Source organism: Macaca mulatta, chromosome 7, assembly GCF_049350105.2.
Source record: "Macaca mulatta isolate MMU2019108-1 chromosome 7, T2T-MMU8v2.0, whole genome shotgun sequence".
NCBI lineage: Eukaryota > Metazoa > Chordata > Mammalia > Primates > Cercopithecidae > Macaca > Macaca mulatta.
In genome coordinates this window covers 29,881,245-29,906,684 of record NC_133412.1, presented here as the reverse complement: position 1 = coordinate 29,906,684, position 25,440 = coordinate 29,881,245, and the positions used below count along the sequence as shown (strand labels likewise).

Here is a 25,440-nt window from a genome sequence, read left to right as displayed (position 1 = left end):
AAAAATACAGTATCTTGTGTATGTTCAAAAAATAATTATTGGACAATAGACGCAGAATTTAAATGTATAACGTGGACCTCAGGCTTCTATTTTAGAAAAATTAAAGTCCAAACAACTTTTAAAAAATTCCAAATGGTTTTTGCTGTTTTTTTTTAAAAATTCTTATGGGTACATAATAGTTGTATATATTTGGCCAGGCGTGGTGGCTCAAGCCTGTAATCCCAGCACTTTGGGAGGCCGAGACGGGTGGATCATGAGGTCAGGAGATCAAGACCATCCTGGCTAACACGGTGAAACCCCATCTCTACTAAAAAATGCAAAAAACTAGCCGGGCGAGGTGGCGGGCACCTGTAGTCCCAGCTACTCGGGAGGCTGAGGCGGGAGAATGGCGTGAACCCAGGAGGCAGAGCTTGCAGTGAGCTGAGATCCGGCCACTGCACTCCAGCCTGGGCGACAGAGCGAGACTCCGTCTCAAAAAAAAAAAAAAATAGTTGTATATATTTATAAAGTACGTGTGATGTTTTGATACAGGCATACAATGTGTAATGATCAATTCGGGGTAAATGGATTATCCATCACTTCAAGCCTTTATCATTTCTTTATGTTAGGAACCTTCCTATTTCACTCTTATTTTTAAATATACAATAAATTATTGTTAACTATAGTCACCCTGTTATGCTACCAAATACTAGATCTTATTCATTGTATCCAACAGTGTTTTTGAACCTATTAACCATTCCCACTGTATCCCTGCTTCCTCACAACTCTTCCAAGCCTCTGGCAACCATCCTTATACCCTTTATCTTCATTAGTTCAATTGTTTTTGTTAAGCTCCCCCATATGAGTGAGAACATGGAATATCTGTCTTTCTTGCCTGGCCTATTTCATTTAGCATAATGTCCTTCAGCTTCGTTCATATTGTTGCAAATGACAGGATTTCATTCCTTGTGTGGCTGAATAATATTCCATTGTGTATATACTACATTTTCTTTATTCATTCATCTATTGATGGACACTTAGGTTGCTTCCATATCTTGGCTGTTGCAAATGGTGCTGCAGTAAACATTGGAGTGCAGCTCTCTCTTTAATATACTAATTTCCCTTTTTTTTCCTTAAGATATATGCCCAGCAGTGGGATTGCTGGGTCATATGGTAGTTCTGTTTTTCGTTTTTTGAGGAACTTCCATAGTCTTCTCCGCAGCAGCTATACTAATTTACATTCCCACTAATAGTGTATGAGGGTTTCCCTTTTGTTCCATTCTTGCCAGCATCCATTATTGTCTGTCTTTTGGATAAGAGTCATTGTAAGTGGAGTGAGACAACATCTCGTTATGGTTTTAATATGCATTTCTCTGGTTAGTGGCATTGAGCATTTTTTTATATACCTGTTGGGCATTTCCATGTTGTCTTTTGAGAAACGTCTGTTCAGATTTTTTTTGTCCATTTTAAAATAAAAACTCCAAATGTTTGACCTACCTGTGCGGTGATTTAAAATGCCCAAGAGATCAGGGAAAAAATTTTCAGCGTCTTGCTAGTGTAAAAAGCACCACAGACTTCTGGTCAATATGGTGGACTGAGTCAATATAGGAAGACACTTGGCCCTTCCCCCCACAGAGATTCTAGAAGAGGTATAATAACTTCCAAATGCATAACGTTGTGTAAGAGCAAGAAAGAAAAATTCCCAAGGAGTAACCTGGGTCAAATTTTGCTCCGCTAGGATATTTGAACCTAAAATAGCACTAGGGTTCAATGCCCCTGCTGAGACAGGAGTCAAGGCTGCAAGTCTGTAACAATCTTAGCTGAGACCAGATTCTTCATAAAGCCAGGCACAGGGAAGACTGGCCTTCTCTAAATGAGAGAGGGGGAAAAAATATCCATCTATTTACTCAGGGGTGGAGTACATGGGAGGAAAGGAAGCACCCGAAAGAAATTGTACCTAAATCTAAGCCACACATAGTAGGGGTTCTGAATTTATGCTACCTGTGAGATTCAGAGATGTCTAGCTAAGAAATAGCCATAAAAACTAAAGAACCCATGAAATCCATTTAGTATTAGTAGGGGAAACATGAAACTATCCCACATCTATAACCCAGGGCAGCAAAGATTTATTTTTATGGAAGATACCTCTTACTGAAGATGATCTTAGAGGAAAAAAAATTACAGAGCACCTTAAAAGAATCAGCAGGAGCAAGAAATGGAAGGATGCACGTATAGGAACTCTGTTACCAGAGCAACTTGAGAGTTAAAAACTCTTTTAAGTGTTCTGGGAGAGAAATGAAGGCAAAGATAGGGAATTTAGATGAAAGAACATGGATTTGAACTAAATAGAAATTCTAGATATGAAAAATACATGAAGTGTATACACACTTTCATACGCATACAGATGAATTAAACAGCAGACTAGGATCAACTCAATAGAGATTTTGTGAGTGGACGGACAAATATTTAGGAAGCACCTAGAATGAAGCACAAAGAGGAAGAGAAATAGTAAAACACGAAAAAGCCATAAAGAAAAGAGAATGAGATGTTCAATGTAAGTCTGGTAGAAGTTTAAAAGGAAAGACTAAATAGAATAAGAAAATGCAATATTAGAAATGAAGGTAGAGAACTTTGCAGAATTGAAGACATGAGGATTTAGATTGAAAATTTCACAATTAAGTTCTGACTACAGTAAATAACATGGTGCACTTGTACAGCTCTCCAAAATGTTGAGGTGGTTTAAATTTTCAGTGTCATCTGTCTCTTCAGTCACCAATTAGACCAGAGAGTCAGGTACACATATTTAATATTCTAGAAACGAAACTGTCTAACTTGTATGTTGTATATGATTTTACCTTTAATTAACATTTAGGTATTTTATTTTAGGATATTTTGAGCTAGGTGGTGTTTTGCTTTAAATGTAATCTGGTATACAATGATGGTTGAAAACCTAGGAGTGTAGTACTTTTCAAATCTATTCTCTGTAAAACATAGGATTCTTGGAAATGTTGCAGTAGGTGGAATGGGCAAAGAGTGGGCAGTGCTGGCGGGACCTCAGGCTCCTATCTGTATTTTTGTTTTTTTGTTTTTTTTCCTTTTTATTTTAAAGTTGGAAGTGTTTTCCACCTCCCCAAAAAATAGAGAAGTATATAAAAAAGCAAAATATTCTTTATACTATATATTGGAATTCCATGCAATTTTTTCCATGTTTTTCCAAACAGGTTTTGGAAAAAACTGTTTCTGCTTCTTAAAAAATCAAAACATAGTAAAAGTGCTTTTATTAATCATCTGTTTTTTCAACACTAGTTAATAAAGTAAAAATAAGAACAATATGTAATGAACAGCATGATTTTAAATAAGCTATTATAGGAGAAGTTGTAGTATTTCAAAGATATGCTTAAATTTCATTTAAAAACTCTTTTATCAATTCGAGAAAGAAATTACGGTTTTTTTTTAATATCACAAATGATCATTTTGACTTTAGGTTCCTCAGAGAAAAACACAATCAGGTTGCTTTGATCTGGATTCTTCATTACTGCATCTGAAAAGCTTCTCATCTAAAAGGTATTTATCTCAAAATTCATTTGTGTGTTTCAAACAGAATTTCACAAAATTCTGGTCTTTAACAATAAATAATGTTGATTCTAAAAATCAGAATTGTAACAGGAATCTTATTTACAGCATGATACCATGTACACACACAGTTATTAAGGATGAGTGTGAGGCCGGGCGCGGTGGCTCAAGCCTGTAATCCCAGCACTTTGGGAGGCCGAGACGGGCGGATCACGAGGTCAGGAGATCGAGACCATCCTGGCTAACACGGTGAAACCCCGTCTCTACTAAAAAATACAAAAAAATAGCCGGGCGAGGTGGCGGGCGCCTGTAGTCCCAGCTACTCGGGAGGCTGAGGCAGGAGAATGGCGCAAACCCAGGAGGCGGAGCTTGCAGTGAGCTGAGATCATGCCACTGCACTCCAGCCTGGGCGACAGAGCCAGACTCTGTCTCAAAAAAAAAAAAAAAAAAAAAAAAGGATGAGTGTGGAAGAAATTAAGGCAGTGAGTAGCAACTATATAGTGGTCATCATAATGAACTCTTACATTGGTTTTAACATTTAAATGGTTTTATATATTTCTAGTTACTAACCTCTACTACCTTTCACTCTTTCAGGGGGGAAAAAAAAACAACCCTGGCCATTTTTTTCCCTGTTGGCAAATAATACTCTGATTATATTCTTTAGTGACAAAATTTTGCCCTTGTATTCTCATACTTAAAATAAGATTGATATAGAAGTCTGAATTATTATTTATTTCCAGTAGATGCCACTATGTGATATGTTCTAAATTCCACCTCGAAATCTTTTAGGATATGTGTATGTGTGTTTATAAAATATTGTAACAAAGATAAAATCTTATTGGGAATTTTAAACTTGAAATTTTACATTGTAAAATTTGGTAACATTAATATGGTAGTTTGAGTAGGATTGTTCAGATTTTCCTAATTTTGTACATAATATTATGTACAAAGTAATAATATTGTGCCTTGGCTTGGTGGCTCACACCTGTAATCCCCAGCACTTTGGGAGGCTGAGGCAGGAGCATTGCCTGAAGCCAGGAGTTTGAGGCTGTAATGAGCTATGATGGTGCCACTGTACTCCAGCCTGGGTAACAGAGTGAGACCCTGTGTCAAGATTAAAAAAATAAAGTATTGTGGCTAATGTGTTCTTTTGCTGATTTGTTTTTCTAATAGCCCTCGACCATGTTTAAACATTGAAGATGATCCAGATATTCATGAAAAACCATTTTTGAGTTCTAGTGCTCCACCTATAACAAGTCTTAGTCTCCTAGGAAATTTTGAGGTAATGTGCTTTGAAACTGTTTTTTAAATGAAAATTTTATACCATAGGTTCCAGGATGTCATTTTATGTCTTTAACTTTGGTTGTGAAAAAGAAATAAATAGTTGTCTTTTTTCAAGCCTTGAAATCTTTTTACTTTATTTTCACAAGAAGGGAAGTCAGAATTGTTGGCACTGACATCTTAGATTTGGGTAGCTGGTAGTGGAGAAGAGAAGACCTGGTGAAATTAGGTTGGATTGAGGAATCTCGTACTTAAGCCAGGAGGATAGATTTGGCTACATCTTCTTACGTGGTAAAATTGGGTCTAGGACCCAGAGAAAATAATGGGGGACTATTAGCAGCCTCTTCATAATCAGGAAAGTTGATTTACAAAACCAAACGGTTCTCTGTACTTTATTTGCAACTTCTTTGTAAATCTACAGCTATTCTAAAGTAACAAGGTTATTTTTTAAAAATTCAAATAAAGATTTCTGATGTGTTTACTCCCAATATTTTACTTGGGGTCAAGTAGAAATCATGGGTTTCAATTGTTTGTAATTAGAAATCAGCTTAACCTTAAACATGAACGTGTAAATGACATTTTTGAAGTGATTTTAACTGGTGAGTTTTTTTAGGGGAAAATAATTAAAATTTTGTGTTTTTAAGATAGTTTTACAGGGGTTGTGTTTTGATATATTAACCATTTGCTTTATAACTATTTTACTAGTGAAGCTATCTTTCAAAGTTTTAGTGGGAATGAAAAGATATTTCATGGTAAGTAAGTCTTTTCCATGTCACTTCCAAGGTATCAGTTCAAAGATGTCAAGCTTTCTATTCCTCTTTGTCATCAAATTAAAAGTGCATAGGCCATTGTGAGGGTCAGGTGGCTCTGCAGCCTTTGTACTACAAGAAATTTTTTTTATTGCTCCTTTTGAGGCATGCATATACTGCAAAAAATGTATAAGGGAAGAAGAAAGCAGTCTGATATGTGAAAAGTTTAGAAAAGGGAGTGTGTTAGGCTGTTTTTGCATTGCTATAAAGAAATGCCAGAGGCTGGATAATTTTTAAGAAAAGAGGTTTATTGGCCGGGCGCGGTGGCTCAAGCCTGTAATCCCAGCACTTTGGGAGGCCGAGACGGGCGGATCACGAGGTCAGGAGATCGAGACCATCCTGGCTAACACGGTGAAACCCCGTCTCTACTAAAAAATACAAAAAACTAGCCGGTCGAGGTGGCGGGCAACTGTAGTCCCAGCTACTCGAGAGGCTGAGGCAGGAGAATGGCATAAACCCAGGAGGCGGAGCTTGCAGTGAGCTGAGATCCGGCCACTGCACTCCAGCCTGGGCCACAAAGCGAGACTCCATCTCAAAAAAAAAAAAAAAAAGAAAAGAGGTTTATTGGCTCACAGTTCTGCAGGCTTTACATGAAGCATGGTGCTGGCATCTGCTTCTGATGAGGCCTCGGGGAGCTTTTACTTATGGTAGTAGGCACAGCAGGAGCAGGCAAATCATATGGTGAGAGCAGGAGCAAGAGAGCGAGGGGGGAGGTGCCATATGCTTTTAAACAACCAGATCTTGTAAGAACCTACTATTGCAAGGACGGAACCAAGCCGTTCGTGAAGGATCCACCTCCGTGACCGAAATAGCTCCTACCAGGCCTCCACCTTCAACATTGGGGATTACATTTCAACATGAGATTTGAAGGAGACAATATGCAAACCATATCAGGGAAGATAGTTAAAAATCAGTACACAGTTTTTTTCAGAGGATTCTATTTGTGCAGATATACATACATTTTTCAAGTGACTTAAGGAAGAAATAGAGATGCTCTGAGAGTGTCCAACCCATAGGTCTTATTTATAACGAATTTGATGTTTTCTTAAGTAAATTACAGAAGATATTTCCTCAGCTTAGCGAATTTGACATTCTGTGCAATAAAGGATGGGGTTAGACTTGAGTCACTAAAATGACACATTAGACTTGTTTAGTGAAAACAGGGAAAGTCTTATCCCTGTAATGTTGTTGGGGGAAATCATCATCCTTAGACATTATTTGTGGGGCATTAGGTGGAGTCTGGAAATACATGGACACAGAATAACACCCAAATAGTTTAATAGCTAATAGTCACCTTTTCTTGCCACCATTTAGAGCAAGCTTGTCCAGCTTGGGGGCTAGGACAGCTTTGAATGCAGCCCGACACAAATTCATAAACTTTCTTAAAATGTTGTTAGATTTTTTTTGTGATTTTTATTAGGCTCATCAGCTATTGTTAATGTGTGGGTATATGTATCTACCTATCTATATATAGAGAGAGAGATTTTTTTTTTCTTTTTGAGGCAGTCTCACTCTGTTCCCCAGGTCTGGGTGCAATGGCGCAACCTTGGCCCACTGCAACCTCTGCCTCCCAGGTTCAAGCAGTTCTCCTGCCTCAGCCTCCCAAGTAACTGGGATTACAGGAACACACCACCATGCCCAGCTAATTTTTGTATTTTCAGTAGAGACGAGTTTCACCATGCTGGTCAGGCTGGTCTCGAACTCTTGACCTCAGGTGATCCACCTGCCTCAGCCTCCCAAAGTGCTGGGATTACAGGCATAAGCCACCATGCCCAACCAGTGTTAGTATACTTTACATGTGGCCCAAGACAATTCATATTTTACATATGCCCCAAGTCAATTCTTCTTCCATTGTGGCCCAGGGAAGCCAAAAGATTGGACACCCCTGATTTAGAGTTTTCTACTGCAAAACCTTGTCATCATCCATTCAATTCATCTGTCCTGTGATTTTCTTCAGTCAGTTCAGTCACGCATAATACAACCATTGGAAATGAGTTATTTTTCCTATATGAGGGAATCTTAGTGCTTTCTGTCAGTATAAAATAGCTTGTATATTCTAGAATTTTATATAAATACAGTCACACAGTATGTACTCTTAGGGGGGTGGCTTGTGGATTTATTTAACTCAGTGTCATTTTTTTAAGATAATCCGTGTTGTCCTGTGTATCAAGAGTTCATTCATTTTTAATGCTGTTGTATGGATAGACCACAGTTTGTTTATTCATTCACCTGATTTTAGACATTTGGGTTGTCACCAGTTTGGGGTTATTAAAAATAAAGCTGCTATAAACATTTGTGTATGAATTTTTATGTGAACATAAATTTTCATTTCACTTGGGTAATTACCCAGACTAGGAGAGGAGAGGAGAGGAGAGAATAGAGTAGAGTAGAGTAGAGTAGAGTAGAGTAGAGTAGAGTAGAGTAGAGTAGAGTAGAGTAGAGTAGAGCAGAGTAGGTAATAGGATAGATGTATGTTTAACTCTTAAGAAACTGCCAAGCTATTTTCAAAAGTGATTATACCATTTTAATTTGCATCAGCATTGTATGAGAGTTCTAGTTCTTCCACATCTTTACCAGTGTTTGCAATGATCAGTCGTTTTCACCTTAATTATTGTGGTTTTAATTTGTATTTCCCTGATGACTTGATGTTGAGCCTCTTTTCCTGCACTTATTTGCCAAATAAGCATATATGTTTTCCAAGTCTGAAGTTTGGCTGTACATTTTTGTGACAGTGTCTTTACAAGAGTAAAAGATTTTAAGTTTTTTGATGTCTAATTTAGTAACATTTTCTTTAATGAATCTTACTTTGTGATGTTGAATCTAAAAAAACATTGCCTAGCCCAAGGCTTCTTTACACTAGTACTGTTGACATTTGAGTTAGATAATTCTTCTGAAGGGCTGTTTGTGCTTTGTGGGGTGTTTAGCAGAATCTCTGGCCTCTACCCACTTGATTCCAATAGTACCCCCGTTTCCAGTTCTAGTAACCAAAAATGTCTTCATATATTACCATATATCCCCTGGGTGAGAACCACTGGCTCAACCCAAGGTCACAAAGCTTTTTTTCTGTTTTCTTCTGAAAGTTTGTGTTAGCTCATATGTTTAGATCTGTAATCTATTTTGAGTTGATTTTTACATGATAGGAGCTGTGCAGTCAAGGTTCCCTTTTTTATGCATATGGATGTTCAGTTTTCTAGTCTTGAAATCAGGTAATGTGAGTCCTAACTTTATTGTTTTTTTCTCAGAATTGCTTAAACCATTTTAGCTCCTTTGTTTTTTCATATAAATTTTAGAATCAGCTTGTCTATTTCCACAAAATAGCCTGCTGAGATTTTGTTTGGCTTACTTTAATATAGATCAATTGGAGGAAAATTGACATCTTAAAAATATAAAGTCTTTCAGTCCATGAAATCTATTTATTTAGATATTCTTTTATTTCTTTCATCAGTGTTTTATAGATTTTAGCATGCATATCTCAGACATCTTTTTTTTAAAAAATAGGGGTAGGGACTTTTTCTCTGTTACCCAGGCTGGAGTGTAGCTGCGTGATCATACCTCATTGCAACCTCGATCTCCTGGGTTGAAGCATTCATCCCACATCAACCTCCCGAATAGCTAGGACTCCACACTTGCACCAACACACCCAGCTAATTTTTTTAAAAATTTTTGTAGAAATAGGACCTTGCTGTGTTTGCACAGGCTTTTCATAAACTCCTGGCCTCAAGCAGTCTGCTCACCTCAGTCTCCCCAGCTGCTGGGATTACAAGTGTGAGCCACCACACCTAGCCCAGATTTTTGATATATTTTTGTAGATGTATACCTAAGTATTTCATGTTTTCTGGGATATTGTAACTTAAAAATTGTCAATTGTTCATTGCTAGTATTTTTAAATGTATGTGTGTGTGTTATCTATAAAAAATCAGTGATCTTGTTCAACTCATTAATTTCAGTAGATTTTTAAAAATAATCCTTGGGATTTTTCTACACAGACAGTCTTGTGCTCTATAAATAGGGATAGTTTTGGCTTTTTATTTTCATGCCTTTTTTTTTTTTCTTGTCATACTGCACTGAGTGGGGCCTAGCATATATGCTTGTATATTAAATTTACAAAAATCTAAATTATCTCAGATAGAGTCAACAACTAATATTGGTCATTTGCCTTAATCCATAAACATTTTTGTATGTGCCTCTCCTATGAAAATTTTTTGCATCTTCAGAATGGACTTCTTATTTAGGACACATTAGTTGAGTACTTACTATATGCTAGGAATACAAAGTTTAAATGATAAAGTTCCTGCCTTAGAGACGTTTATTGTCTACTGGAGAAGGTGGGCATATAATTTACCCAGATGGGTAAATAATTTATAAACTCAAGTAATTAGCATTGTAATAGGAGTTTCCTAGTACTTGTATATCTACTGTCTCTGCTAAAAAGGGATTGAGGAAAGCTTTACTGAGGAACTGTCATTTGAGCTTGGTCACAAAAGATGAGAAGGAATTTGCCGAGTAAATTTGTGCAGGAATCAGAGATTCTAGACAAAGGGAACTGCATGTGCAAAGGCACATGTGCAAATGTAAAAGAGCATGACGATGTTGGAAAGGATCAACTGGAGCTGGAGCATGGGACTCTGTACATGTTGGGAGAGATGAAACAAGAGGCATGGTGGAGCTTAAGTGCTGTGCTATGAATGTTGACCTCATTCTATAGACAGCAGGAAACAAAGTTTTTAAGTGGTAGATGATACCATAAGCCTTTAAAAAAAAAAAAGAACTCTGGCAGTACTAGAGAGGATACACTACAGATAGAAAGACTAATTAGAAGATGTAGCGTTAATTTAGAGGAGAGGTTATGAGGATCACCTAGGTCACTAGGATAGTGGTGGTGGTGGGGATGGAGATGAGGCCATGAGACTGAGAGGTAAAATCAACAGGATATGGATTGGATTGATTAGAGGGCAAAAAGGAGATATAGAAGGTTGATTGTGACCCAGGTCATTTGGCTTTATCTTTTTGATCAGGAGATTAGAATTGCTGATATGTCACTGTTTCGCATTTAGACTACACAAACTTTTAGAATCATGAGGCTTTGTAACCTTTCTTTTCAAAGAATTGAAGGAATGCTACTCACGTTTCATGATGTATGCATATATGTGTTGATATATGTATATAAAATAAAGCTTGTGAAAAGTTTTATATGTTTCTCATAACTGGGAAGATAACCACTAAATTGTTAAAAGTAGTTATCTCACTAAGTGACCTCGGGGGAGGGATGGATAAGGGCTTCTGTACTATTTCTGTACTTTTAACTTTTTATAAATGCATGTTTTTATGTTTTAAATTAAACAAAATAAAACTTGTCACATACTACAGTATTTATAAGAGAAGCAATTATTTCTTGGTTAGAATTATAAGTGCTTGACTTCATCTTTTAATGGAACTTCCATATATAACCTGTTAGGTTTTCAAGTGTTTCTCTGTGCCTAGCACCATGAATAGGCACTGCGAGGGATAAATACCTGCTCTGATAGAGCATATTTTTAAATTTACAGATATAAAAACAATGTAGTAAATAGTTAGGCCTAACTAATGCTGAAGTTGCAGGAGAATTCAGTGTGAGTTGGAATAGTGAGAGAAGACCAAACTGTTGTAGGATGGTAGAAGACTGATGGGAGATGGAGTTGACTTCAAGTCAGATGAAAAGCAGAAATAAGGACATGGCAATGGTAACAACCACTGTGTTATCACTTCTCTGCCTTTAGGCTAAGTGTATATTTCTTTAAATAGAAAAAAAATGAATGTGTTAGCTTTTTAAATTGAGTTATAAAAATTATTTTGTCTTCCAGGAATCTGTCTTGAACTATCGTTTAGATCCTCTCGGCATTGTTGATGGTTTTACTGCCGAGGTAGGGGCAAGTGGTGCTTTCTGCCCCACACATTTGACTCTTCCAGTTGAAGTGTCATTCTACAGTGTTTCAGATGACAATGCTCCCTCTCCTTATATGGCAAGTATTTTTTATATTGTGTGTTTTCCTGCCAAATCAACCGACTTAATAACAAATTTCTTTAAGTGCTTTGGTACAATACTTGAAAGTATAAATCACTTCCTAAGAGCTGAATACAAACTAACATGCCAAAATATTACCTCACGACTTCTTTCTAAGCTAGTTCAAACAACAGATAACCTCTTTTACATTTAAGGATGGTACTAAAAACGTACTTGTTTCTCTTTGTCTTGAAAAAATGGTAAAAATTGATTAGTGACACTGTAATTCCATCGTGCTGAGTTCACACACATTCTCAAATGCTTACTGTGCACTCGGCCCTCTAGTCCTACAAGGCTTTGGTGACATAAGGCTTCTGTAGGGCCCTTTTACTCCTTTTTCTCCTGTTTGGTTTGGTTTGTCTTTGGGCCTATTCTTTTCTAATCCTAGGGTTCTTTTTTTTTTTTTTTTTTTTTTGGATAAGCTCTCACTCTGTTGCCTAGGCTGGAGTGCAGTGGTACAGTCATAGCCCACTGCAGCCTCAAACTTCTGGCCTCAAACCATCCTCCTGCCTTGGAGCTCCTAAGTAGCTGGGTCTGCAGATATGCGCCACCATGCCTAGCTCATTTTTATGTTTTGTAGAGGCAGGGCCTCCCTATGTTGCCCAGGCTGGTCTTGAACTCTTGGCCTCAAGCAGACCTCCCACTTTGGCCTTCCAAGTGTTGGAATTACAGGCATGAGCCACCACAACTAGCCTAATCCTAGAGTTCTTTAGGATACTAGCTACTTCAGACTCATGCTAATGTCTTAATGGAGAATGAAATAACTAAGAGGAGTTAGAGCAAGCTTGTCCGGCCTACAGCCCACATGCAACCCAGGAAGGCTTTGAATGTAACCCAACACAAATTTGTAAACATTCTTAAAACATTATGATATTTTTTGTGTGATTTTTTTTCTTTTTTTTAGCTCATCAGCTATTGTTAGTGTTAGTATATTTTATGTGTGACCCAAGACAATTATTCTTCTGCCAGTGTGGCCCAGGGAAGCCAAAGATGGGACACCTCTGAGTTATAGTGTTGAGCCTTAAGATCAATTTATGATTTCACCTTTCTGATTTTTTTTTATTCCAATGGCTTGTGGATAATATAAGCATTCATTTGCAAAAACGATACTGAGTACTAGTATATGATTAGTATCAGCCCTCTTCCAAAAGACAAAGAGAGGTAAGTAGCTAGCCATGCAGGTCTGTAAAAAGTTGACAGTGATGGTATCAAATATGGAGTCAAATCTGGGTTTTCATGTTAGGTGTTACTTTTGAGAAATGCAGATTACTGTAGGCATTGAATATTATAGCCTAGTCTTGCTGCTTGAATTTCCTAACTTACTACCTGGCCCAACTGCTTCCTCTCCTAACATGACTGTCTCCAACCTTCTAGGTTTTCAAGGACATTAGTAACAATGACTTTTGTTATTAAATAAAAGCTGTAAAAAGGGACATCTATATAATTGAGAAACAACAGACAGGAAAGGAAGCTACTCTTAGGAACCTATATGTGACCTACTCATTATTGGCCCAGTTTCCTCAAGGAAAGCTTACTCCATTCTAAGGGTGAAGATTTTAGTCAAGAGCTTGATTAGTGTTTCACACTTTGATAGAAAAAGCATAGTGGTGTCTGCTTGTTTATTCAAAATTTTCTTTTCCCAACAACATTCACATCTGTGGGTCATAAGCGTGAAGATGCCCAGCATAGGTTATTATCGAATGAAGAGGCCCCCCTTCACAAACCTGCCCAGTTATTACATATGCTACCTGTTCATTTACCATAGAAAGATGTACCCACTTTCCCAGAATTATTTTGGAAAAAATAATTTTGGACAATTAATGAAATGGAAAGTACCACTGAGATAAGTTTAATACCAGAATAAATGCATATCATACTCAAATACTTACAATATGAGAGTGTATCTACAGCCTGTTTGCCTTACCAGGACATCAAGAATCTCATCAGTTTCACACCTTTTATTGGCATGTAGTAATAGAGGATGGAAAGATAAGGTCTAAAATACTGTGATCTGGCTGTGTGCAGTGGCTCATGCCTGAATCCCAGCATTTTGGGAGGCTGAGGCGGGCAGATCACCTGAGGCTGGCAGATCACCTAAGGCCAAGAGTTCAAGACCAGTCTGGTCAACATGGTGAAACCCTGTCTCTACTAACAATACAAAAAATTAGCTGGGCATGGTGGCACACGCCTATAATCCCAGCTACTTGGGAGGCTAAGGCAGGAGAATAGCTTGAATCCAGGAGGCAGAGGTTGCAGTGAGCCGAGATCGCATCATTGCACTCCAGCCTGGGCTACAAGAGCAAAACTCTGTCTCAAAATAAATAAAATAAAATACTGTGATCTGTCATTAGTGAACAGAGTCCCTGTTGGCCATTAGGATGGCTTGGAAACAAGATAAAAGGGTAAACTGGCTGAAAATCAGCTCAAATAAATATCTTAGATGGAAATTAATGAGCAAAAGGTAATTTGAACTATGCTTTTAAAAAGCAAAACGCATTAATCTTTCACCTTAGTTGATGTCTAAAAAATGAAGGATTGAGAGATTAAAGATTTTATCACTCCAGAAAGTACTAGAGATGTACACACAGATGATTGCAGATCGTTGAATAGATATTGGCAAGGGTATGAATCAGGTTACTGAATTTAATCTATCCTTTTGAGAATCTCTGATTTTCTTTTCTCTGACAACATTCTTCAGTCAACTATCCCGTTTATATTTTTCCTATGAAAAAATTAGAATATTTTCAAAAAATAGGCTGTATTTTTCTATTAAAAGTTTACTTATTAGGAATGCATTCTTTTTGCAAATGACCCAGTCCCAGTGTTTCCTGCTATGGATTAATTTTGTTCCTCAGGGAATATTCTCTATACTTTTGTAGTTGAGTCTGTTTTCAAAGAACTGATTATGTTTTGGTAAGACTATGCATATCACAGACCAGCAGGGCGAAGGAAGACATAAAACTCCTATTTGTTACTCTTATAATAACCTTGTTACTCTGATAATAATTTTGGGACCTCTTATCACAGATTATAGAAATGACTCACACGGGTAAAATTTTAGCACAGAAAATCCTATCTTTGTGGTATAGAGGTGGTATAGGATTTCTCATTAAATGATTCCTTAAAGATTAACTCAAAGCCATATAATATTATTCTCCGGTTGGGAGTTAGTGGTAAAAATGTTCTCCAAGTGTTATATGACAACACTTAGCTGTCTAGAAACTGTTGTATTGTGAAACCAGGCAGAAATATCTAAGGCAGGTGTGCCAGTGGCAAATTTATAATATGACTTTCATTATAATATTATCAGGGCCACGTATGATTTCCTTTCATTTGTAATTAACCAGATCAAGATATATTTCTTTCAGTTTTCCACTTATTTGTGCATATTTACTATTCCATAATAATTTGAGGAATTTTTGTATAAGATTTTGACCATATTTATTTTAACCCTACTATTCCATTTTAAAATCCCAGAAGAAAGGCCAGGCATGGTGGCTCACACCTGTAATCCCAGCACTTTGGGAGGCTGGGGCAGGCGGATGCCTTGAGGTCAGGAGTTCAAGACCAGCCTGGCCAACATAGTAAAACCCCATCTCTACTAAAAGCACAAAAATTAGCTGGGTGTGGTGGTGGGTGCCTGCAATACCAGCTACTCGGGAGGCTGAGGCACAAGAATCGCTTGAACCCAGGAGGCAGAGGTTGCACTAAGCCAAGATTGTGCCACTGCACTCCAGTCTTTATGACCGAATGAGGCTCCATCTCAAAAAAAAGAAAAACAAAAATGCCAGAAGAAAATGTGTTTTTCTCTTTTGTGTTAAATATGGTAACTTTTCGTAGGTATTAATATGCTGATCAGTTAAAATGATGAAATTATTACAATAATGATGAATAATAATAAAATTCCAAATAATCTCCCAGTCCCTTTCTAAAATTCCTAACTTGCCAATGCTACTAGTCTTAACATTGCTTACAAATTGTTTTAAATTGTTGCCTTAAACTTTATGGTTTTTTTCAAAAAGCTATTTTTTTAAATAAATTGATTTAGTTACTGTTACTGTGTTCTAAAAACTATTGGAATTGAATGTATTAAAGGAAACAAGCATAAACTTGGTAGTAGTTGCCTTACCACTTTTACTGTATGTATTTGGTGGGGAGGCCGATGGCTGTCAAGGAAGAACGGTAGTATATTACATGTAGTTATGTGATTTTAAAGATAGCTATTATTTAGGTATATTTTACTTTTTCTTTCTGAAACTAGGAAGAAGATGCGTATAATATTCCATACCTTTTTCATGTAGAGTAAATAGCCACACTGTGCTCATTAAAAAAATGTGGTATACAGAGTACCTCATTAGGCATGTAGGGCAGATTGTAAGAGATAAATTGTTTAAGTTTCATTGCTGTTTTGGTTAGGGTTGCAGTTTGTTGATGTGCTTTTATCATGCTTTAAATAACCACTTGACAAATATGATTTGTCAAGAACCACGTATGTGTTAACCTTAATGTGTTAATTTAATAATCTGATGTCAAGTGTTGTTCACTTGACGTTGAGGAATCCATATGTCAGAATGTGGCTTTCCCTTTTACCTTTATCCACTCCTTTTTACTTCCTAACCCTGGAACCCAACAGAGAGATGTCACCTAATAGGACAGTCCTGTTTTATATTTGCTTTTACATAAGTTTGGCATGTACAATGTATAATAATGGAATCATGAAATGTAGAACATACAGTTCTCCTTAACTACCTTAACTGCTTGAAAGAAAAGTATTATCCCAGTTAACATAAATGCATCAGCATTCATTTTTTAAAGCTCTTAAGTATCACAGGCTGGGCACGGTGGGTCACGCCTGTAATCCTAGCACTTTGGGTGGCAGAGGCGGGTGGATCACCTGAGGTCAGGAGTTCAAGACCAGCCTGGACAACATTGTGGAACCCCCCCGCTGCCATCTCTACTAAAAATACAAAAATTAGCTGGGTGTGATGGTGAGCGCCTGTAGTCCCAGCTACTTGGGCGGCTGAGACAGAAGAATCGCTTGAACCTGGGAGGCAAGGGTTGCAGTGAGCCGAGATCACACCACTGCACTCCAGCCTCGGTGACAGAGTGAGACAGCGTCTCAAAAAAAAAAAAAAGTATCACAATTACCACCAATAGTCATTTGGTTATTCTAGTTATTGATTATCCTGGTTATTGAGAAACTTTTACACATTCCGTTTGAACTTACCTTGTTTTAACAAATACGCTTTTACCCCATTACTGGATTTTGCAGTAATGAGAACATCCTGAGAAAAACTACTTCATATACTGGAGCAGGGCTCCCAAACCTTAATGTAAATTGATATCATCTGGAGAATCTTGTTAAAATGTATATTTGACTTCATAAGGTCTGGGAAGAGGCCAGACATTTCACAGTCCTAACGAGTTCACAGGTGATGCTGATGATGCTCATCTGAGGATTGTTCTTTGAGTACCAGAACAACTGGAGGACTCCTAATGTCCTCTTTTAGACTTCTCTAATGAAATGACCCTCATTTAGCTTTAACCTTGACTCAAATCAGCTCTCAATCCATTGTGTTCTGATTTAGAATCAATTTGGATTCTTAGATTCCTTAACAAGTAAATGACCAAACAAAAGCAAAATACCTTAATAATATCCAGATTAAAACACAACATGATATAAGGTTGTTTCTGAAGAAATATTTAATTTTAGGAAAGTGAGATTTTATAGCTTTACTATAGAACATTCCACAGCCTGAAAGTTATTGATTTAACTTTCATTTTCCACATTTTGTCTTAAACATCTCTTATCCCATAAAGTAGTACCAGGCAGGAACTACAGACTTCCAAATTCCTTTTTTATTTTTTTTCTGTCTTTATTCGGAAATCCAGATATGTAACTTAACTCCCAGACGGAAGAATTGACTTTATTTTGGGCCAAGACTTACTTTCCTACACTTGTGACTTTTTACATGCCCAAAGACCAATAAATTACTTGCTTCTTCATTTCCCCTCTCCCTCAAGATACATGGAAAGGGTCCTGTTACCTTCCTTCATTTCCTTTTTAGTTAGGAACTCCTTACTTTTATTCCTATATCTTAATAGTAATTTTGAGTGCTGTGGCCATTGATGTTATATATTCTTTATAGTGACATCACCAGGAAGAACAGTAAAGTGTTTCCTTAGGGATAGAAACATAGAATGTATCTCTATTAATTCAATATGAATGTTTTTCCATAGAAATAGAATTCTGAAATTTTAATAAATTACATGAGTTATTTTAGTCTTTTATGTACATATGCATCAGTTTGTACTCAATTTGTCTTCTTTTATTTAAAGGGTGTGATTACTTTAGAGTCCCTTGGTAAAAGGGGTTATCGAGTACCTCCTTCAGGAACAATACAAGTGGTATGTGTTTTATAGCCTACAATTGCAATAATCATTCTCTCACATACATATAGAACTTAGCCCTTTCTCCTGCTACTGCTGCTGCAACAACTTTGGTAAGTAATAGTGGGGCTGCAGCTTTGTTTGGAGTTTCCCTGCTCTGCCCCAGGAATGACCATTTGGGGACCTCCATAAAAGGAAAGCATTAATAAGCTAATCAAGGTGAATACTTAAGAAAAATAGCATATGACAGTTTGCATAACTTCAATAGGGCTCTTTTCAATATATTTAGAACCTAATATTACTGGTGCCTTCTTTTTAATAAATCAGATTGAAATGAACCTATTTAAAAGGAGACCCCAAATATTAGAATTGCTTTGGCAGGAAAACTTGGGAAACAAAATTATTTCTAATAATTTCTAAAATTGATTTAATGAGATGACCACACAAAGCAGAAATATAGTCTGACAGATGTCAGGGCAGAGAAGGCATCATTCCTTTTGGTGTAGGCATTGATCTCGTTTTGGCTCAGGAGAGTCCTCCTATCTCAGAACAGTCTTTCATCATCCCTGGTCTAGGGTTCTGAGAAGAATAATCTGATATTAAGGCCAGCTTGAAATTGAGTTCACTCTAGATCTGACCCAGCATAATCCTGCAAGCCCTCAAATCTATTACAGAGTTTGCAGACTGAACGAGAGTCTAGCTAAGGCTTGCTCCTCATTCCCAGGATTTGATCTAATCCAGCAAGCCTTTTTATGACCTTTGACCTCAGTGTGTTCAGTACTTTGTCAGATCACTTTTACTCATCATCATTGTTCCAATACTGCAAGGAGTCTGTACTTTTGTTTATTTCCTATCACACAGGAATGAAACAGAACTATGTAATATGTGTACGTGTGTGTATATATATATACACATATATAGTAATACATATTTATATAAGTTTTGCTGAGGAGGAATTACCACAAGAATACCACAAGTAAACCGATTTCTTGAAGTAAAGGAGTGACAGTGTTCTCTTGTCTTTGGCTATGTAGCTCATGAGAAAGTGTGGGTCAGCAGAAAGCTAGCTGTCAGTTGTGATCATAGTGAAGCATAAACTCGGAGGTAACACATTCACCTCTTGTTTGGACACTGCCAACTTTAGTGGTTAATTATAAGTATGAAATGTGGGTATGTCTTCTATCCTGTGTACAGTTTAACTGTGTATAAACATGATTTGAACTCCTGGCTTATGAGGTGTGGTTGTTGAATGTATTAGCCTTAATCTTAAGACTCACTAGATTTCAAAAATTGGATTATGATATTGATATATTTCTCATTTTGATTCAGTGAGTGATGTCCAGTGCCACGGATGAGCTTCTGAAAGCATGGGTACCAAGTTACCTATTGATGTGTTGGTAATTTGGTTAAAGTCAGATCAGCAGCTTGGGGTTTTGTTTAAAAATGAGTACTTTAAAAATAATATTCCTTCAATTATTCATAACCAAGCAACAATTGAATTTAATTCAGTCGTCACCATGGATACATATTTTGGTCTATAATGATATTGAGGATTTTTTTTAAAGCTTAGTTTTGCTACAGATTTTGAAATGATTCCATGTATGAGTAAATGAAGTATTAAGCCTACTTTAGATCTAATATTAATAGATCTAGTGAGCTTTGTTTTCTAAACTTGGGGAAATGTTCAGATAGGAAAAAGTCTCTTCTTTGAGCACCTATTTTAAATTTTATAATAATCATATGTCCTTAAGACATCAAACATGCTAATTTTACTGAGCTTGTATTTTTATTTGAAATATTCTATTTGGTATTAAAATGTGAGAAAAATTAAAACTCAATTTTGAGAAGTTTGAAGTTGATACTCTTTAGCAAAGCTATTATGTTTGAAATAATTGAACTGGAATATTTTAACCCAATAAGGATGTATTTTGCTTAAGCTAGTAGAACTATTCCTTAAAGTTACTCCTCTGAACAAGGAGTAAAATTTATACATATGAAATTTGTGACTAAAGATTTTGATTTTTACTGGACCTTATATTATTGTAAAACAAAAAATTGAACCTTTTAAAAAATACTGAATATTATTTCATACACTTTTGAAATTATGTTAATTTTAGTCCCTGAAACTGAATTATATTCAGTAGTATTACCTTGTTGTTTAAAATCTTGTTTGATTATTGGCACAATCATTCTGAGTCACAACAAATCACTATTTTTAAGGAATAATTTCTATATTGTTTCTTCAGACCTTATTTAATCCTAATAAGACTGTGGTGAAGATGTTTGTTGTGATATATGATTTACGAGATATGCCAGCCAATCATCAGACATTCCTACGACAAAGAACTTTTTCTGTACCTGTTAAACAAGAAGTGAAGAGAAGTGTTAATAAAGAGAACATCCGACACACAGAAGAACGGTTATTACGCTACCTCATACATCTGAGGTAATGCTTCAAATTAATATGAAAATGTTACTTTAGAACAACTCTGAAATTTTTAGTTTTTTTTTTTAAACTGTGACTCTAACTAGACCAGTGTCCCTTGGGACTTTGCTTAGTTTGGGGACTCTTGATGATGTGCCAAGATGCCGAAAGTACATGACATACCTTCCTGCGGTTGTTATTACTTGTTGAATTAAGGAAGTTTTCATGTATAGCTGTTTAATATAAAATATTTTATGCCAAAACAAATGCATCTGGGGCAATGAAACACATTTTCTAAACGAATACTATTTTAAAATATAATACGAGGGCCGGGTGCAGTGGCTCACACCTGTAATTCCAGCACTTTGGGAGGCCGAGGTGGGCGGATCATCTTCAGGAGTTTGAGACCAGCCTGGCCAACATAGTGAAACCCTGTCTGTACTAAAAATACAGAAATTACCTGGGCGTGGTGGTGGGCTCCTGTAATCCCAGCTACTCAGGAGGCTGAGGCAAGAGAATTGCTTGAACCCGGGAGGTGGAGGTTGCAGTGAGCTAAGATCACACCATTGGACTCCAGCCTGGGTGACAAGAGTGAGACTCCGTCTCAAAAAAAAAAAAAAAAAAAAAAAGTAATGCGAGCCGTATAAATCATTCTATATTTTTCTTTTTTTTTTTTTTCCGAGACGGAGTCTTACTCCATTGCCAGGGTGGAGTACAGTGGCGCAATCTTGGCTCACTTCAACCTCCGCCTCCTCGGTTCAAGTGATTCTCCTGCCTTAGTCTCCCGAGTAGCTGGGACTACAGGTGCCCACCACCACACTCAGCTAAATTTTTGTATTTTTAGTAGACACGGGGTTTCACTATGTTGGCCAGGATGGTCTCAATCTCTTGACATCATGATCCACCCGCCTCCGCCTCCCAAAGTGCTGGGATTACAGGTGTGAGTCACCACGCCCAGCCAAATCATTCTATATTTTTCAATAGCCATGTTTAAAAAGTAATAAACAGGTAAATTAATATGTTTTATTTAGCTCAACCTATCCAAATTTTACCATTTGAATATATAACTGATATAAAAATTATCAATGAGATATTTAATATCACTAACTCCTTGAAATCAAGTATGTATTTTACACTTAAATTTGAGCTAGCTACATTTCAAATGCTCAATAACCACATATGGCTAATGGCTACTGTATTGGAAAGAGAAGTTCTTAAACTTCATTCATTTCTTCAACTGATGTTTATGGGCCAGGCGTGCTTCTAGACACTAGCAAAACAGCAGTGACAAAAATCTGCTCTCGTAGAGCTTATACTCTAGTCCTTCCATTATAAATATCTTTCCCTCTAACTTTTACTACCCAACTCGTGGTTCAAGGTTGTGAGAAGCCACTTGTTTGCTCTTGAGGTCAAAGTTGTCAGTATACCAGGGGAAGGTTTCCAGCCCTGAAATCCTAGTTTAGCTCTCAGGATCAATGAGCGAATTGATTGGTTAAAAGAGGGCTCAGTAGACTTTTGCCTGTAACTCTGTTTCTAATAATTGTCTGATCCCTTCCATAGAAAGTCCTCAGTCACATCAGTGATGTTTATCTTAGACTAACTCCTTACAGTAAGGAGCGTTACTCATCAGGAGGAGTCAACTTTCATCTCAGGTCCAGGCAGAAGACTTCTTCAATCTGTTATTGCTGATGGTGACCACCTGCTATCTTTCTTTTTTTTTTTTTTTTTTTTTGAGACGGAGTCTCGCTCTGTCGCCCAGGCTGGAGTGCAGCGGCCGGATCTCAGCTCACTGCAAGCTCCGCCTCCCGGGTTTATGCCATTCTCCTGCCTCAGCCTCTCGAGTAGCTGGGACTACAGGTGCCCGCCACCTCGCCCGGCTAGTTTTTTGTACTTTTTAGTAGAGACGGGGTTTCACAATGTTAGCCAGGATGGTCTCGATCTCCTGACCTTGTGATCCGCCCGTCTCGGCCTCCCAAAGTGCTAGGATTACAGGCTTGAGCCACTGTGCCCGGCCCTATCTTTCTTTATATATGCCTTGCAGTGGTGATCTGGAGTGAAAAAGCAGCGAGCTGTACACTCAAGTCCCATATATGAAAGTCTGTTAATTATTCTTCCCAAAGCACTATTTAATTAGTTCTTTCATCTCAGTCTTCTGCCTGTTGTTCTGTATGCAAAAGACATGTTCAGCCAGCATATTTAAACCAAACCTGATACTACCTGATATAAGCCACATGAGAAATGTTACACAGATTGTGGGAATGAAAAATCTATGAAAAACAGACTTGGAAAACTTTTTTTAAAAGACATGGTATGGCCAGGCACGATGGCTCACACCTATAATCCCAGCACTCTGGGAGGCCGAGGCGGGCGATCACCTGAGGTCAGGAGCTTAAGACCAACCTGGCCAACATTGTGAAACCCCATCTCTACTAAAAATACAAAAATTAGGCGTGGTGGTGGACGCCTGTAATCCTAGCTCCTCAGGAAGCTGAGGCAGGAGAATTACTTGAACCTGGGAGGCAGAAGTTGTAGTGAGCTGAGATCGCGCCACTGCACTCCAGCCTGAGCAAAGGAGCAAGACTCTGTCTCATAAATGAATGAGTGAATAAATGAATGACATGGTATGAAATTGCAGACTATGAGAATACCTCCCAACCTAGAAAAAGATTCAACCCTCTCTGGTTAAACTTGCATTTGACACCATTCCTCTTGAAGTTTAACAACCATAGCTAATTGTAACCAATACTGGCCAGAGTAAAAATCAGCCACCTTAGCTTTTATAATCTCCACATAATGACAGGACATTTTAAAGAAACCTTTTTAGGGAAAACGGTATACTTCCCAAAGAATGTTCTCCTTCAGTTTGGGAAGGTGAAAAACTTCAGAGAGGAGGGAAGAGTAAGCCCAGTCAGAGCCAGTCTGCTTTAACATACAGAGCTGTAACCACTACATCTTTCAGCTAGTTCAGGAGTAAAATCCACAAACCCAGAGAGTATTTATGCTATGCCAAGGGAAAAACAAAGAGAAGTTAACACTACAGGGTATGTTTGTCTGTTTGGTAGGTAAGTTAATGTGAGTGAAGATTCCAAATCCCTGCACTGTATTACAGATATTGGCAGTGGATAGAAACAGTTTCATATACAGTTTTGATAGCCATTTTCTTTTTTTTTTTTTTTTTTTTTTTTTTTTTTTTGAGATGGAGTCTTGCTCTGTTGCCCAGGCTGGAGTGCAGTGGCCAGATCTCAGCTCACTGCAAGCTCTGCCTCCCGGGTTCACGCCATTCTCCTGCCTCAGCCTCCCGAGCAGCTGGGACTACAGGCGCCCGCCACCTCGCCCGGCTAGTTTTTTTTTTGTATTTTTTTAGTAGAGACGGGGTTTCACTGGGTTAGCCAGGATGGTCTCGATCTCCTGACCTCGTGATCCGCCCGCCTCGGCCTCCCAAAGTGCTGGGATTACAGGCTTGAGCCACCACGCCCGGCCTTTGATAGCCATTTTCATTTTACTGCTAACTTTTCTCTTGACTTTTGATGGTGGCTGGGTTTTACTTAGCCTAGCCACTGTTGATTACAGTTTTTTATCATCTGCCCCAAATTATGGGAGGCTAAGTTGTGTGAAATGGGTCTATGGAGCTAGAAGATGCCAGGGCTACAGAGCCCAAATGTAATGTTATTGAGTAATGTGAGTGAACTGCCATGTGAACCTGCAGATGAGGAAAGGTGCGTGTACTGTGGAGTCAGGGAGGAAAAGTAAGATTCTATTTGACACTCAAGATTTACAGGAAGAAGCATCTCAGGCATTGAGGGAAGGAAAAGGAGTATGAGGTATTTAGGGAATGGTAAGAGAGCACGTTTAAATAAAAGCATATGCTTTGGTCTTTAGAAAAGACCTTAAATATCATGTTAAAGAGTTAGTGTTGACCTAATATTGTAGCAAGATTAGTTCTTCCTGCTTTCAAATTTTAATTATTCTAGTTTATTTTAAAGACTCATTCTCTGAAATGTTTTATATTTTGTTTATTTGTTTAGGTTCCAGAGTTCTAAATCTGGAAAGATCTACCTCCATAGAGATGTACGGCTCCTGTTCTCTAGAAAGTCAATGGAGGTTGATAGCGGTGCTGCATATGAACTCAAATCTTACACTGAATCGCCAACAAACCCTCAGTTTTCACCAAGATGTTGATAAGGAGTGATGATTTAAAGTATTTACTCAGTACCCAAGTTTGCAAGTAAAAATTAGCATAGAATGGAGTGTACCAAATTAACAATCAGGAGAGTGGATCCTCTCCCGTTATCCTGGACCAGTTTTTATGAAAGGATTCCTGAAATGAAATCCATATATTCCATGTAGACTGGAAAAACTCATGTCCTAATACTTTTTGTACTGTTGAAACCACTTCATTGGACGTGTTGCAATAGCAAAACCCCCAGTTAGATTAGTGTTTACACATTTTATTTCTCAGTTATTTAATATTTAATGTTTTCCTTAATACTCAAGTGATGTTTGTCTCTAGTGTTCTAATGTAGCACAAATCCTATGTAAAATCATACTATGTATTTTTGACATTAATGTTGAAATCTGAAATATATGCACAAGTCTTTAATTTTGTGTGATGTGTTAAGTGCTGTTCATTTAAGTTATTGAAAATGAGAATAAAATGTTGAGCTTCTTTAAAATTAACACACTATGCAAGCATGTGTACTTCTTATATCTCTCATGTTTAGTTTTTATAACACCATATCCAGGTTGCTATCTCACACAGTAGCCCTTTAACGTATTGTATTAGCAGTGCAATGTGGACTAAGCTGCTTCACATTCCCTTTGCAAGTTCAGATCATCATGCCCATTCATAGCCAGGATTCCTTATCCCCCAAACAGTTCTATTTTTCCTTAATCACTACTATAGAGTCTTTACATTAAATTACTGTCCTATGCTAGATAATTTT

At 37.5% G+C, this 25,440-nt stretch overlaps 1 protein-coding gene across 13 annotated transcripts in view; it reads left to right on the top strand.

Annotated features, from left to right (window-relative positions):
- ATOSA (atos homolog A) overlaps positions 1-25,174 on the top strand; it is a 132,974-nt gene extending 107,800 nt beyond the window's left edge. For 6 of the 13 annotated variants that reach the window (XM_015142273.3, XM_077939422.1, XM_077939424.1 and 3 more), the window contains 6 exons: positions 3,464-3,543; positions 4,726-4,834; positions 11,483-11,641; positions 18,022-18,090; positions 20,319-20,518; positions 24,523-25,174. In XM_015142273.3, coding sequence (XP_014997759.3) covers positions 3,464-3,543; positions 4,726-4,834; positions 11,483-11,641; positions 18,022-18,090; positions 20,319-20,518; positions 24,523-24,676 — 771 coding nt within the window. In that variant the 3' untranslated portion in view covers positions 24,677-25,174. Of the gene's footprint in view, positions 1-3,463; positions 3,544-4,725; positions 4,835-11,482; positions 11,642-18,021; positions 18,186-20,318; positions 20,519-24,522 lie in introns of all 13 variants that reach the window. The other 7 variants (XR_013395585.1, XR_013395584.1, XR_001445904.3 and 4 more) reach the window with 2 other exon arrangements.
- Positions 25,175-25,440: the final 266 nt, after the last annotated feature.